Below are 13,416 nucleotides of genomic sequence, written 5' to 3' on the forward strand. Positions count from 1 at the left end.
GTCTGTCTCTCTGTCGGGATCTCTTATCTTATTGCTGTCCTTCCTCAGACAGTTACATTAAGGATGCTTTTTATGACCAGGGCAATGGTATCCCAAACACCCCTAGATCTGTTAACATTTTCTCTATTTGCAAGGGCAGTTCAGAGGGGCCCTGTTACTTTGTTCTCCAAATTAGGGGTATGAACTTTCCTAACAGGGGAGAAACCTTTTATGTGTTATTTTATTTTTTTTTAAAGGAAGGCCAAGCAAACCAAACAAATACACCCTTCGAATTTGGGATAAGTGTTTATTAAACAAGATACAGGTAAATTCCTGTCGTCCCACCCACTCAGAATGTCATACAGTTTCTTCTCATGTAAAGAAAACAAAACTTATTCTAAAACATCAATACTTTCATACACCATGGGGTGAAGTGCTGTCATGACATCTCTGGATACCCACGGTTGAGTTTTAAGATCCTAAGCTCCCAGTCCAATTGGTTTTGTCTAAGGCCATTTTAAAGCCCTCATTCTGCCAGAAGACCTTGGTAAACAGTCTGGTTTAGTCTGGCCCTGGTTAGGAAGTCTCCTCAGGCTTGCTGCTGGCTGACGGATTCCATCAAAGACCCTGGAATGTCTGATGTAGACCTTTGACCTTTAATCCCGCTTTCTTAGCAGAAAGCGGATTCTTGGCAGCCACTGGATTTTGAGCCCTTTCTTTGACTTTCGGAGGCTTAAGACCCTCCTCTTTCATTCTTTCCGAGAGTCTGCATTCCTGCTCTTTTTGGTTGAACAGAATAAACGTGCAGACATTCCTGTGCGTGCCCTCCAAGCTCCGAAAGCCTGGCTTTCTTTCCCCTTTTCACTCTAATTGTTGGCTCTTTGCTGTCCCCCTGCTGAGCCCCGGTGAGTCCCTGGTTCACAGACTAATCTTGATTTTGCAGAGCCTTCCAAGCCACCCACTCCGTAGGCGGCTAAAGGGTGGTTTCAGTCCCCGTGGGGACCGTGCTGCATGGGTGGCACCTGGAGTCTGGGCATGACTCTATACCTTCTGCTAAAACCAACCACGCCTGCATTTAGTGGCAGGAAGGAAGCGTCTGAAAGAGGCTCTGGTGTTTATCCCTTCAACTCCCTTTGTGTTCTTGCCTGGGTAATCTTTTTACAGTCTCCCCACCACCTCTGTGTCCTCCAGTCCTAGAGGGAGGCAGACACCAGGAATTCTTGCTTACTTCCTGCTGTGACCTTCCCAAGGTCATGGGCCTGGGCTGGCCCGAAATGTTCAGTTTCTTCTGCCTCTTGTCCTTCCGGCACGTTTAAAATAGGGCTTCCCTTGTGGCTCAGATGGTAAAGAATCTGCCTGCAATGCAGGAGACCCAGGTTTGATCCCTGGGTCAGGAACATCCCCTGGAGAAGGGAATGACTACCTACTCCAGTATTCTTGCCTGGAGAATCCCATGGACAGAGAAGCCTGGCGGGCTACAGTCCGTGGGGTCACAAGGAGTCGGACGCGACTGAGCGACTAACACCTTTAAAGTGGTGACCACCCTGAGGTTATGCTCCCAGCCCGCTGTACTGATTAAATCACCCTTGGAATGTTCTGTGCAATGCTGAGTGCTATGTTTCCCCACGGAGACTGTCACAGCTCAAGGTGGCCTTCTATAACCACCTCATCTTAAAGAGGCAGGATTTGACGCCCAGAGAGGTTAAGTAACTTTCCTGAGGCCACACAGACAATGGCAGATCCAGGGACTAAAACTGGAGTTCCCAGATTCCTAGTCCGTTTTTCTGTTGCGCGTGATTTCGTCATTAACTGGAAAACACGTCACATACTGAATGGATGGGTTGAGAGCCAAGGGAGGTGAGAGTAGAAGAAATGGCAGCAAAGGGGCTGGCACGAGGGGAAGAGACAGGAGACACAGAAAAGAAAGGAGCAGCTGTCCCTGGCCTCGGCTATCTAAGGATGTTTGTAGCAGCCCTACTGTGTGAAGAAATCTGGGTGCTATTTATTAAATGACATTTAAAGATAGGCAATTTGAGAAAGACTTTTTACCCAAAACATCTCTTAAAAGAAGTTTGAAAACTCACTGATGTGAAACCCTTTTTCTCTAGCAGGCTGGGTAAATAAGGGGTGTGTGTGTGTGTGTGTGTGTGTGTGTGTATGCGTGCGCCCTCTGTGTATACTCCAAACAGTTGGGAATTACAATGATTCGGAAAAAAACAGGAACAAACTTTTTGGCTAACTCAGTGGTTTCCTGAGCGCTGCCTCTGTGTGTGTGAGATATTCTGCTTGGGGCCTGAATTCCTGAATAACAGCAGCACCCCCGGCCCCCAGGAGCTGACCACGTGGGGAAGGCCAGCTCCTCTGCTGCGGAGATGGAGAGCAGGCACGAGGAGAGTGGGGTTTCCCTGGCCAGTTGCTGGCTTTCCTGGCCTGTTTCACATTTGCCATTAGTCCTAAAGTACTATTTCACTTGAAAAGTTTCCTATAGGCATAAAGTCGCTGAGAGGGCCTGACCCTGTGCTGGTTTGTTTTGTGTGTGTGACAACTTCTGGTGTGTTTATATTTCTAATAATGTATACATCTAGTTTTCCCTTGGGGATAAATAACAGCATATGGTTTGACTCCTGTCTTATTCAACGTAAAGGCCATTCACACTGTATTTCAGGTTCTATTTTACGACAAGGACAGCAGCTTGGGCACCAGATACAGCTGGGAACAGGCTGGCTGTGCTGCCTAGCAGGTGGTTGAATCACTGGGTCTCTCTGAACCTCAGTTTCCTTACCTGTAAAATGGTCCCTGGGTTACACTGTGGTTCCTCCCACACAGCTGTTATTGGAGTGCCTACTGTGTGCAGACTTTATAGTCAGTCCTTGTCAGCAACTGTATACATACCGAGCTCTGTTGCTCATGCAGATATGTGCAGCTGTGAACGCTGGGAGGGGATGTGGACGTGTATTTTCTGAAGTCATAAGGCCAGGCTTGGAGCCAGAGTCTGTGACCTTGGGAAAGACATCCGGTCTGAGTGAGCCTTGACCCTCGCCCCTAGTGAAGAAGGGTGATGGTGCTCGGCTTAAACAGTGTGTCTCTGAGGACTGGTTAATTCCTAACTAACTGGGGCTCACCATGTACTTACTTCTGCCTTGGTCATCACTCCCCTATTCCACGTCTAGGTGGAAGCCGAGTGGACAATGAAGAAGAGGAAGAGGAAGGGGACGGGGGGCTGGAACAGAACTGTCCCCCAAACCCCTACCAGATGCACCCCCTGCCTGAAGGATGCTGCACCACGGATGGTGAGATGCCCACCGGGCTGTGCGCTGAGAGCCCCCCGAGCTGTGAGCTGAGCCCATGTCCCCAAGATGATGGATGAAGGGGAACCACCCCATACTTGAGAGTCAGACCTGGCTCCATCGTGGCCCTCCCCACCCCGCTCAGAAGCTTTGAGTAAATGACTTAACTTCTCTGAGCCTCGATTTCCCTGTCTGCAAATTAGAGGCAGGACCACCTGCCCAAAGATGATCAAATGAAAGCCTTCCAGGGCTTTTCCCACTCAGTGCCTCACACAGTGGGTGCTACTTCCTGCTTCCTGCTTTGCCCAGGAGCAGATGGGAGAACTAGGAGCCAGTGCCTTGAAAATGGTAAAGCAGATGTCCCTGGAGGAGAATCTTACTAAGGTATAAATATCTTATGGGTTTGCAGGGAAGGTCTTGGGGTCTCAGAGTTCACATTAGCCCATGTCATCCCTCTTGGTCATTAAAGATGGGAAAACACAGGGCATGGGGCCACTTGTGCCTTCGGGGAGAGAGATTCCCAGAAAAGGTCGATCCAGATAAATCTCAGCTGTTTCCCTCTTCTTCCTTTTTTCCCTAAGTATTTCTGGACACTTAATTTAAAAATAAGAAGCATGTTTAAGGGCTTCCCAAGTAGCACTAGTCATAAAACATCTGTAAAGAGACGAGGGTTTGAATCCTGGGTTGGGAAGTCCCCTGGAGGAGTGCATGGCAACCCACTCCAGTATTCTTGCCTGGAGAATCCCATGGACAGAGGAGCCTGGCGGGCTGCAGTGCATGGGGTCGCAAAGAGTCAGACTTGACTGAAGCAACTTAGCACACGCACAGACGTTTAAACGCTCTGAAATAGAAAAAGTTCAAGTGCGTAGTGTCCCCCTCTGCTGATGGGACTTCTCTGAGACCATCATTACCAGGTCGTCAGCCTGAATTCCTGCCCTTGGCCTGTGCCTCATACACGTTAAGTGCAGGGTGGCAAAGACCTCAAATTGCTCGCAGTCCCTTATGGATTTTTCATCCACGTTTTAATTTACCATCACTTGTCTAGCCATTTCTCCCGTTGACCTTCATTTGTACATTCACGTATGTGTATTGTATGGTAACAGCAGCAGTCGTAAATACAGCAAGTAGTTAAGTGTCACGAATGACGATGGTTACAATTTGATCTCTCAGAATTACTTTTATTCATTTTATTTTTTTATTCTGCCCAGTCACTTTATTGTTGTGAATCATGGTAACTGGCAAGTGAAGCGCATGTAAGGATAACATACCTAATAATGTTCTCAGAATTAATTTTAGAGTCAGCCCAGGCCAGGGGTGAGGGTGGTTGCTGACAAAATTCAGACTGTTTTCCTGCTTTGCCCGCGTGGATCCTGGTTGTGTGGGGGCGCTCGCTGGACGGCGTGTGAGCCCTGTCCATCCCTCCTAGGGTTCTGCCAGGCCGGGAAGGACCTGCGTCTGGTCTCCATCTCCAGTGAGCCCATCGACATCCCTGCGGGCTTCCTCCTGGTGGGTGCCAAGTCCCCCAGCCTGCCTGACCATCTCCTGGTGTGTGCCGTGGACAAGAGGTTCCTGCCGGATGACAACGGACACAACGCCCTTCTTGGTGAGTTCCTCCTGGGCTCTGCTCTACAGCTCAGGCTGCATGATGGGTGGGGACAAGGAGGGCCACTGGTCCCCGTGGAAGACAGGCCACCTTTGGGCCTCTTCATCAGCATGTCCCACAACCCCATTCATTCCTCATTCTGTGGCCTATTTAATTGTGGAATGGAATGCAAATGAGATTTGTTTTAAAATGTGACTACATGGAGCTTTCCCTGGTGGTCCGGGGATTAACAGTCTGTACCTCCAGTGCAGGGGACGTGAGTTTGATCCCTGGTTGGGGAACTACATGATACTCTGTAGCATGGCCAAAAAATAAATGAATAGTGTAAAAATAAAATGTGACAACTTTCCTATAGAAAGCCTGTCAGTTAATACTACTTTTTTTGGTAAATGTGTTCATCAGAACTTTCCTAAGTGCTTACCTGTGTTGGGAATGTAATCCAGACCCCATCCGAGATGCTCTCAGAGGCCAGCAGACGCGTGGCAGGAGGAGAATAAGGCTGAGCGTGTGTCCCCCTGACCAGGACAGTCCTGTTCCAAGTGACTGCCCGGCACCCTCTACCATTCTCTTCTTTGCTTTACCTTTTGCCTCTCACCAGTCAAGGTCGCCTTGGACCTGTTAATGAACTTGCCTGAGGGTGCATGAGTAAAAGAATGTGGCCAGGATTCTGATTCAGGTCTTCCTGGTTCCATATGGTACCTTTAACTACTGCACCCCACAGTCACTCAGGGTCAGGGTCAGCCTAGGGAAGCTGTGGTTTTGACCTTTGGAACCACTGCTGGCCCATGGAATCCTCAATGTCAGTGCAAGTCAAGGCCAAGCCATACCAAGCCTGTCTCCTGTTGTTTCAAACATTTATTGAGCTCTTACTGAATGCCCGACCCTGTGCTCGGCACGCTCCCCGGTAAGTGAAGCAAAGTCGGGGGAGACATGAGGTTTGGACCGAGAGCTCAGCGAGCTGGCTCCAGCCCCGTGTCTGACCATAGGCTGCTGTGTGACCCTGGGCCTCCGTGTCCTTGTCCAGAGAGTGGGCAAGTGCTTTCTACATGGCCCCTCACCTGGCCTGGCATCTCCTTGGCAGGAGAGCTGGGCAGACAGGAGGGTTGGTAATGATCTGTCTAGCTGAGATGTAGCCTCAGAAATAATCTTCATGGCAGAAGCAAGTTTGATCATGAGAGTTTATGGGAAAAACTTCTAGGTTAAACTTCTCCTGCTGGCCCCATTCCTTTTGTGCTTTCCCAGTGGACAAACATTTAAACCTCAGTTTTACACTTGATATGTTCCCAAATCTGGGTAGGTAAAAACACTTTCAGTTCAGTTCACTTGCTCAGTTGTGTCAGACGCTTTGCGTTCCCATGGACTGCAGCACGCCAGGCCTCCCTGTCCATCACCAACTCCCAGAGTTTACTCAAACTTATGTCCATTGAGTCAGTGATGCCATCCAACCATCACATCCTCTGTCGTCCCCTTCTCCTCCCGTCTTCAATCTTTCCTAGTGTCAGGGTCTTTTCCACTGAGTCAGTTCTTTGCATCAGGTGGCCCAAGTATTGGAGTTTCAGCTTCAGCGTCAGTCCTTCCAATGAATATTCAGGACTGATTTCCTTTAGGATGGACTGGTTGGATCTCCTACACACTTTAGTGGATATTTATTGAGGACATTTTATGTCTGAGTCTCTGTGCAAAGGACTGAAGGATGGAGGTGGGACAGCAAGGCTTGACCCAGAGAAGAAAAAGAAATGGTTCCTGCCACGAGGGCACACTCTGAAACCTGGCAGATGACTGCTCAGTGGAGGGACAGACACGACTCTGAGGCAACAACCAGCAGGAGAAAAGGTTTTGGCCGGTTCTTTCTTAAGGCGGCTCTATGGGTTTATTGTAATCAGTTTTGAAAGCAAGAATAATCCAGGAAATTTACTCCACCAAGGAAGCTCATTGCTTCTGAGTCATTGCATCTCAGAGTGAATTTGCTTATCAAGGCCGCTCAGGACAGAATGAGTGGGGAAGACAGACTGGTGACTTGGTTAGCGTTTGATCTGGCCTGAATTCCTCCCCTTTGTGACTGTAAAGGAATTGCGAGGGCAGTAAATCTAGGAGGCTCCATGTCTCGAAATGCAGAGGCAAGAATCTTTCAGTTCATTCACCACCGGCCTGGGAACAGCTTCAGCCCCTCCGGCGGGGAGCGTAGAGGAAGTGGGGTCTTTGTTAACTGCTTGCCAAAAAGCCATCGGAGGTGGGTAACAAGGGCCGGCTGGTAATAACCCATGCTTTCTTCTTTTAAAATAACTTTATACTCTCAGCTTGCACACTTAGCACTGTTTAGGTTTCCTGCAATTAACCCTGATGGCTGCACAGGGCATGGTGGCCCAGCACCCCTCTGGGGCCGGGGCCCAGCACTTTTTAGTGACCTATAAAGAGGAGGCTCTGGAGTATCTTAGGAGAAAGTAACAGCTTTAAACCCCACACCACCCCACCCCCCATCCCCCCATAATTTATAGAGAAAGTAGTGCTGGTTTTAGTGACTTTGAATCAACAGAGAGATTTCGGTCTGTGAAAGCGAAAAGACTAAAATGTAGGTGTGTGTTCAGTTGTTTGATAGTAATTCATCGAAACTAGCTGATGGCTAAGACAAAGGAGAAGAAACCATCTATTACAGCTGTGTGTGTGCTTGCTAAGTCGCTTTAGTCCCGGCAAGAATACTGGAGTGGGTTGCCTTGCCCTCCTCCAGGGGAATCTTCCTGACCCAGGGGTCCAACCCGCGTCTCTTACGTCTCCTGCATTGGCTGGCAGGTTCTTTTCCACTAGTACCACCTGGGAAGCTTCCATCTATTACAGCTGGAATGTTCATTTCTGAGATGAGAGTAAATGAGCCGTTTGTTCATCTAGCAGGCAAATAATTATGCATTTATTATTATTCATAGTAATAAATAACTGAAGGTGGACTTTAAGTTCAGACTGGGGCCCCAAAGCCAAGTGGCACTTGGTCCTTCCCGGAAGCTCAGGGCCGTGGGAGGATACAGGCCAACCAAGACTTCCCTCAGAGATCCACATGCACAACCACAGAAATCGAAATTCTGGGAAATCTCTGGGCAACAGGCTCCCACCGCGGGCTTAAGATGCTGTGGGATCCCCAAGGATGCATTGACTTCTGGGATGAGAGTGTCTCAGAGGGTGTCACCGGTGATGCACTTGGGTCCTAAAAAATGGGTGGATTACCAGTTGGAGAAAGACAGCAGCAGCAAATGAACCTAAATAGCAGCCACTTTACTTCTCATGTGCTAATGACTATTGGAATTAAAATGGAGTGAGTGAGTGAGTGTGTTACTACCTAGCACTGAGATATGAAGAAACAGAGGCATGCGCGATAGAATGAGGTGTGCCTGTCCTTACTGCCCTGGGAGGGCCAGCGTTTCCACTTTGATTTCTGAACCACGGAGGAGCCCCTTCTGGTTTGTGGCCCTCCCTCCCTGCCTCTGGAACGGAGCCGTGGTCCCATAGCCCACATTTGTCGTCGGACAAAGGCCTGTAACCTGTTTAGCCATTTCTGCAAAGGGATGGCAGTGCTGGCCTTGGCGAGGTGCTGGGAGCATCCTTGGATTTGCAGTTCTGTTTCTTACTCATCATCTTTGGTTTGACCTCAGAGTCAGGATCCCTTCCAGGGAGCTTGGAAGGTTTCTTAGGGCCTCATTCTTGGATGGCAGTTGAGCTGCTCAAGGTTCCCAGGTTGGAGACAAAAGAAAAAATAAGAACATTAGATTATAAACTAGGAAGCATTAGAAACGTGAAAACATTAGAAAACAAAAGCACATCAAAGTGTGTGCAGAGAGGCTAAGTGTTTGCTCTGCTAATTGTTTTATCTCCTCTCTCCTCCTTCCCTCCCAGTGTTTGCTGACTGTCTCTCCTGTGCTGGGCACTAGTTTGTATACACACACGAATGCACACAGATACAACCCATACCTCCCCGTGGACATACATGCTCCCGGTCCTGTGGAAGGATGGGGATGGTTATAGGGAAAAATACAGATTTTAATAACTCTAACATTGTGGCCCCCCACTCCAGTACTCTTGCCTAGAAAATCCCATGGATGGAGGAGCCTGGTAGGCTGCAGTCCATGGGGTCGCTAAGAGTCGGACACAACTGAGCGACTTCACTTTCACTTTTTACTTTCATGCATTGGAGAAGGAAATGGCAATCCACTCCAGTGTTCTTGCCTTGAGAATCCCAGGGGGGAGCCTGGTGGGCTGCCGTCTAGGGGGTCGAACAGAGTCGGACACGACTGAAGTGACGTAGCAGCTTAGCAGCAACATTGAGGAAGAAGTTATAAGAGCTGTCAGCAATATAAAGTCTGGCATAGCAGTAGGAGGGATGGGAGGTAAAGCAGAGATGGGGGTGGTAGGCATTGGGGGCAGCCCTGGAGGGCATGCTTGTGCATCCACACTCCGTTCTCATGATAGAATTAAATGCGTCACTCTTTGGATCTGCTCTGGACAACCACTCAGTCCCTCTGGTTCTCAGGTTTCCCCATGGAAGGTTTAGCTGACCGACTGGTGGTTGCATGAGTTCAGCTGGGTGCTTCGTCTGGGCGACAGTGAATGGCAAGAACACCGTTGGTTTTCTCTGCATGTCAGTATCCTTCATGTCCCTCTAACAACAAGTAAACATAAAGCACAGAGTTGGCATTTTTTTGGTACCTTAATCTATTCAGTACAGAGGGGATAGGAGTCTGGAAGGAAAAACTAACCTGTGTCTGCCTTCTTAGACCAAGAGATTTGTCTTTATTTCTAATGCCTTTTAAGGAATATTAAACTTGCTTGCAATAGAGCAGATAATCCAGGTTTCTGTAATGTTTGTTGTTCAGCCACTAAGTCATGTCTGACTCTTTGTGACCCTATGGACTACAGCATGCCAGGTTCCCCTGTCCTTCACTCTCTCCCAGAGTTTGCTCAGATTCATGTCTATTGAGTCAGTGATGCTATCTAACCATCTCATCCTCTGTCATCCCCTTCTCCTACCTTAAGTCTCTCCCAGCATCAGGGTCTTTTCCAATGAGTCAGCTCTTCGCATCAGGTGGCCAAAGGATTGGAGCTTCAGCTTCAGCATCAGTTCTTCTAATGAATATTTAGGGATAATTTCCTTAAATTGACTGGTTTGATCTCCTTGCAGTCCACGAAACTCTCAAGAGTCTTCTCCAATACCACAATGCGAAAGCACCGATTCTTCAGCGCTCAACCTTGTTTGTGGTCCGACTTTCGCATCTGTTCATGACTACTGGAAAAACCACAGCTTTGACGATTTGGACCTTTGTCAGCAAAGTGATGTCTCTGCTTTTTCATATGGTGTCTAGGTTGGTCATAGCTTTTCTTCCAGGAGCAAGTGTCTTTTCATTTCATGACTGCAGTCACTGTCCGCAGTGATTTTGGAGCCTGAGAAAATAAAGTCCCTCATAGTTCTGTAATATAGGCATCTTCTTTCTCTATGGGGAAATGTTTTGAACCTTCACTAACAGTAGTAGCCAGAGACCTCAGGACTGTCCCCTTTAAAAGCAGGGCTTACTCACAGAACCGCTTGGCCCTTTCTGGCCTATATCAAGATGCTCTTTGTAAACTTGTCATCCAGAGGATAAGATAAAACAAATTAGTCTCAGCTTCAGGGTCTCTCCTACCAAAGGACTTTGTTGCAAAGAAACCAGATGTACCAGTGAGTGAGGCAAGGTCATAGGGAAGGCCTTTGAGAGACAGTGAGCTTAAAGCAGGACGGTCTCCCAGGTACAAAAGCTAAACCATCACGTTTTTCTTGTCTTAACCAACAGTTCTATTGATTCCGGCTTGAATGGACTTCACAGTTTAAGTCTTTCAAGCATGTTCTCTGGATTTTAATAGTTCATAAGAGGTGAAACTCCAATGCTTTGGCCGCCTGATGTGAAGAGCTGACTCATTTGAAAAGACCCTGATACTGGGAAGGATTGAGGGCAGGAGGAGAAGGGAACGACAGAGGATGAGATGGTTTGATGGCATCACTGACTCGATGGACATGAGTTTGAGTAAACTCTGGGAGTTGGCGATGGACAGGGAGGCCTGGCGTGCTGCAATCCACGGGGTCGCAGGGAGTCGGACACAACTGAGTAAATGAACTGAACTGAACTGAAGAGGTGGTTTTGTCATCACCTCTGGAAAGCATCCTCTGCAGAGCCTCAGAGTTAAGCTCTGTCATCTCCCAGAAAGGTTCCCCTGGCCTTGGGCAGCAGGAACTGATATAAGCAGTCACCTTCTAGATGAGAGGCTTCACCATGGCTGCTGGGCCCAGATTTCACTCGCCATGATCCTGGCCACACGTGATGAAGTACTTGATTTCTGCGATTTGTGGGGTCTACTTCCTTGATTCCTGGAGGGAATTTTGGACTCTCAAGAGGGCTCTCAGTGTATCCAGTCTCAGTGGTTTAATTGCTTTGAGATTCTATGATTGGCTGGCACTGAAGACCGTAGTGTGTTCATGCTAAGTCACTTGAGTCCTGTCCAACTCTCTGCGATGCTATGGGCTATATAGCCTGCCAGGCTCCTCTGTCCATGGGATTCTCCAGGCAAGAATATGGAATGGGTTGCCATTTCCTTCTCCAGGGGATTGTCTCCACCCAAGGGTCGAACCCGTGTCTCCTGCCTTGGCAGGAGGGTTCGTTACCCCTGAGCCACCTGGGAAACATAATTTCAAGTACTTAAGGCTTTTCCTTACTTATACTTTAATCAAAGCTCTTCCCCCCACCTCCATCCCCACCAACTAGAAACACTTTGTGTGCATATTACATACACAGAATATAGTCACTTTATTTCTTCTGGTGATGCTCAAATATTAAATAATTCCTTAATTCATGTGTTGGACTACAGTATAAACATTTATTGTTTATTCACTAAGTCGTGTCTGACTCTTTTGTAACCCTATGGACTACAGCCTATGAGGCTTCTCTGTCCGTGAGATTTTCCAGGTAAGAACACTGGAGTGGGTTGTCATGACCCCCTCCAGGGGATCTTCCTGGCCCAGGGATCGAACCTGCATCTCATGTCTCTTGCATTGGCAGGCGGTTTCTTTACCACAAGCATCATCTGAGAAGCCCAAAGACCATGTGGACAAACCAAATTATTGCACGTGCTCAGTGTGGACAGATGAATGGGACGGTTCTGTCCCATAGGATGCACAGGCTTTAAATATGCCCCTAAGCAAATGCTGTCTTCCATGCTTGCCTACGCTTGTGTCTACGACCCAGCGTCTCTTTGGTCAAGGCTTTTTTTGTGTGTCAAGGTCATCTTGACCCCTGGACGAGCGTGAGCTGGCAGCTACCTTTGCCCCTTGGACTTCTCTGGCTGGTGGTTCGGGACGTGAATGCCTAGTGAACGATGGTTCACTTGGAGGGGTCTAGGGTGTCAGGTGGGGACAATCCTGGTTTGTTTCCTCCCCCCAGGTTTCTCTGGGAATTGTGTCGGCTGTGGCAAGAAGGGCTTCTGTTACTTCACGGAGTTCTCCAATCACATCAATCTGAAGCTGACCACGCAGCCCAAGAAGCAGAAACACTTGAAATACTACCTGGTCCGCAACGCCCAGGGGGCTCTGACCAAGGGGCCTCTCATTTGCTGGAAAGGCTCAGGTGAGCAAGCTCTGTGGGGTGGGCCGTATGAAGGGGGCACCTCCAGGCCAGCCAGGGGCCTGTTGGCCCGACTCTGGGCCGAGATTGCTCTGCAGTGCACACGGTGGGCAAGAGGTCAGCCCTACGAAATCAAAATGCAATTTTGCCCTCCGGGCGTCCAGTTTACAGTATCAGTCTAATTGTATGGGCGCTTTGAAAGCTGACACAGGGCCCCACGGTGCCGTGTCTTCTTGTGGTAAGTATCTGGGGCAAGATTCTCACCCGGGGGGGATTCTGTCCCCCAGGGATATTTGGTGATGTCTGAAGACACTGTTGACCATCATGACTGCAAGGAGCCCCTGGTATCTCATAGATGGAGGCCAAGGATACAGTGCCCGGGGCAGCCCTCTGCAGAGAATTGTGCAGCCCGGTGTCAATGGTGCTGAAGTTGCGAAGCCCTGACTTAGAGAAAGCTCAGCCCAGATAGCCTCCCTCCCTGCCCCGCAGCCCTGTCAACCACAAACAGAAAAGATCAGCTTCCTGGGGCTGGGGCTGGCAGAAGAGAGCGGGCTCCAGCTTTAGGAAGGGCCTCCCTCCATTCTCCTCTTCTGTCGCCCAATATCCTCCTGGCTGCAGTCAGCTCTGGAGGCAGAGGGAGGGGCTGGATTTTCCAGACCCCACCGAGATGCCCCTTCTCCCATCAACCAACCGTGGAGGGACGTGTCCCAGAAGGGTTCTCAGCGAGGTGCCCAGGAGAGGCAGCCTCTTGTCCCTCGCTTGTCTACGTCAGTGCTCTCTGGTCACCTGGAATACCCCAGCCAGCTTCTGTGAGTAGGAAAAAGGGGCTTCAGGAGGGGCTGGTTCTAGGCATTCATCCCCTGTCCCCTCCCATCATTCCTATCCTCCATGTCTCCTTTTCTTGCTTGCACGCATGCTC

The 13,416-nt window shown here is 49.1% G+C and overlaps 1 protein-coding gene across 1 annotated transcript in view; it reads left to right on the forward strand.

Annotated features, from left to right (window-relative positions):
- Window positions 1-13,416, forward strand: part of GREB1 (growth regulation by estrogen in breast cancer 1) — an 82,120-nt gene that overhangs the window by 16,535 nt on the left and 52,169 nt on the right. The window contains exons 3-5 of the mRNA XM_010852079.1: window positions 3,150-3,269; window positions 4,693-4,869; window positions 12,318-12,500. Of these exons, the coding sequence (XP_010850381.1) occupies window positions 3,150-3,269; window positions 4,693-4,869; window positions 12,318-12,500 (480 nt within the window). The remainder of the gene's footprint in view (window positions 1-3,149; window positions 3,270-4,692; window positions 4,870-12,317; window positions 12,501-13,416) is intronic.

This window comes from Bison bison, unplaced genomic scaffold (assembly GCF_000754665.1).
Source record: "Bison bison bison isolate TAMUID 2011002044 unplaced genomic scaffold, Bison_UMD1.0 scf7180017864307, whole genome shotgun sequence".
Classification (NCBI taxonomy): Eukaryota; Metazoa; Chordata; class Mammalia; order Artiodactyla; family Bovidae; genus Bison; species Bison bison.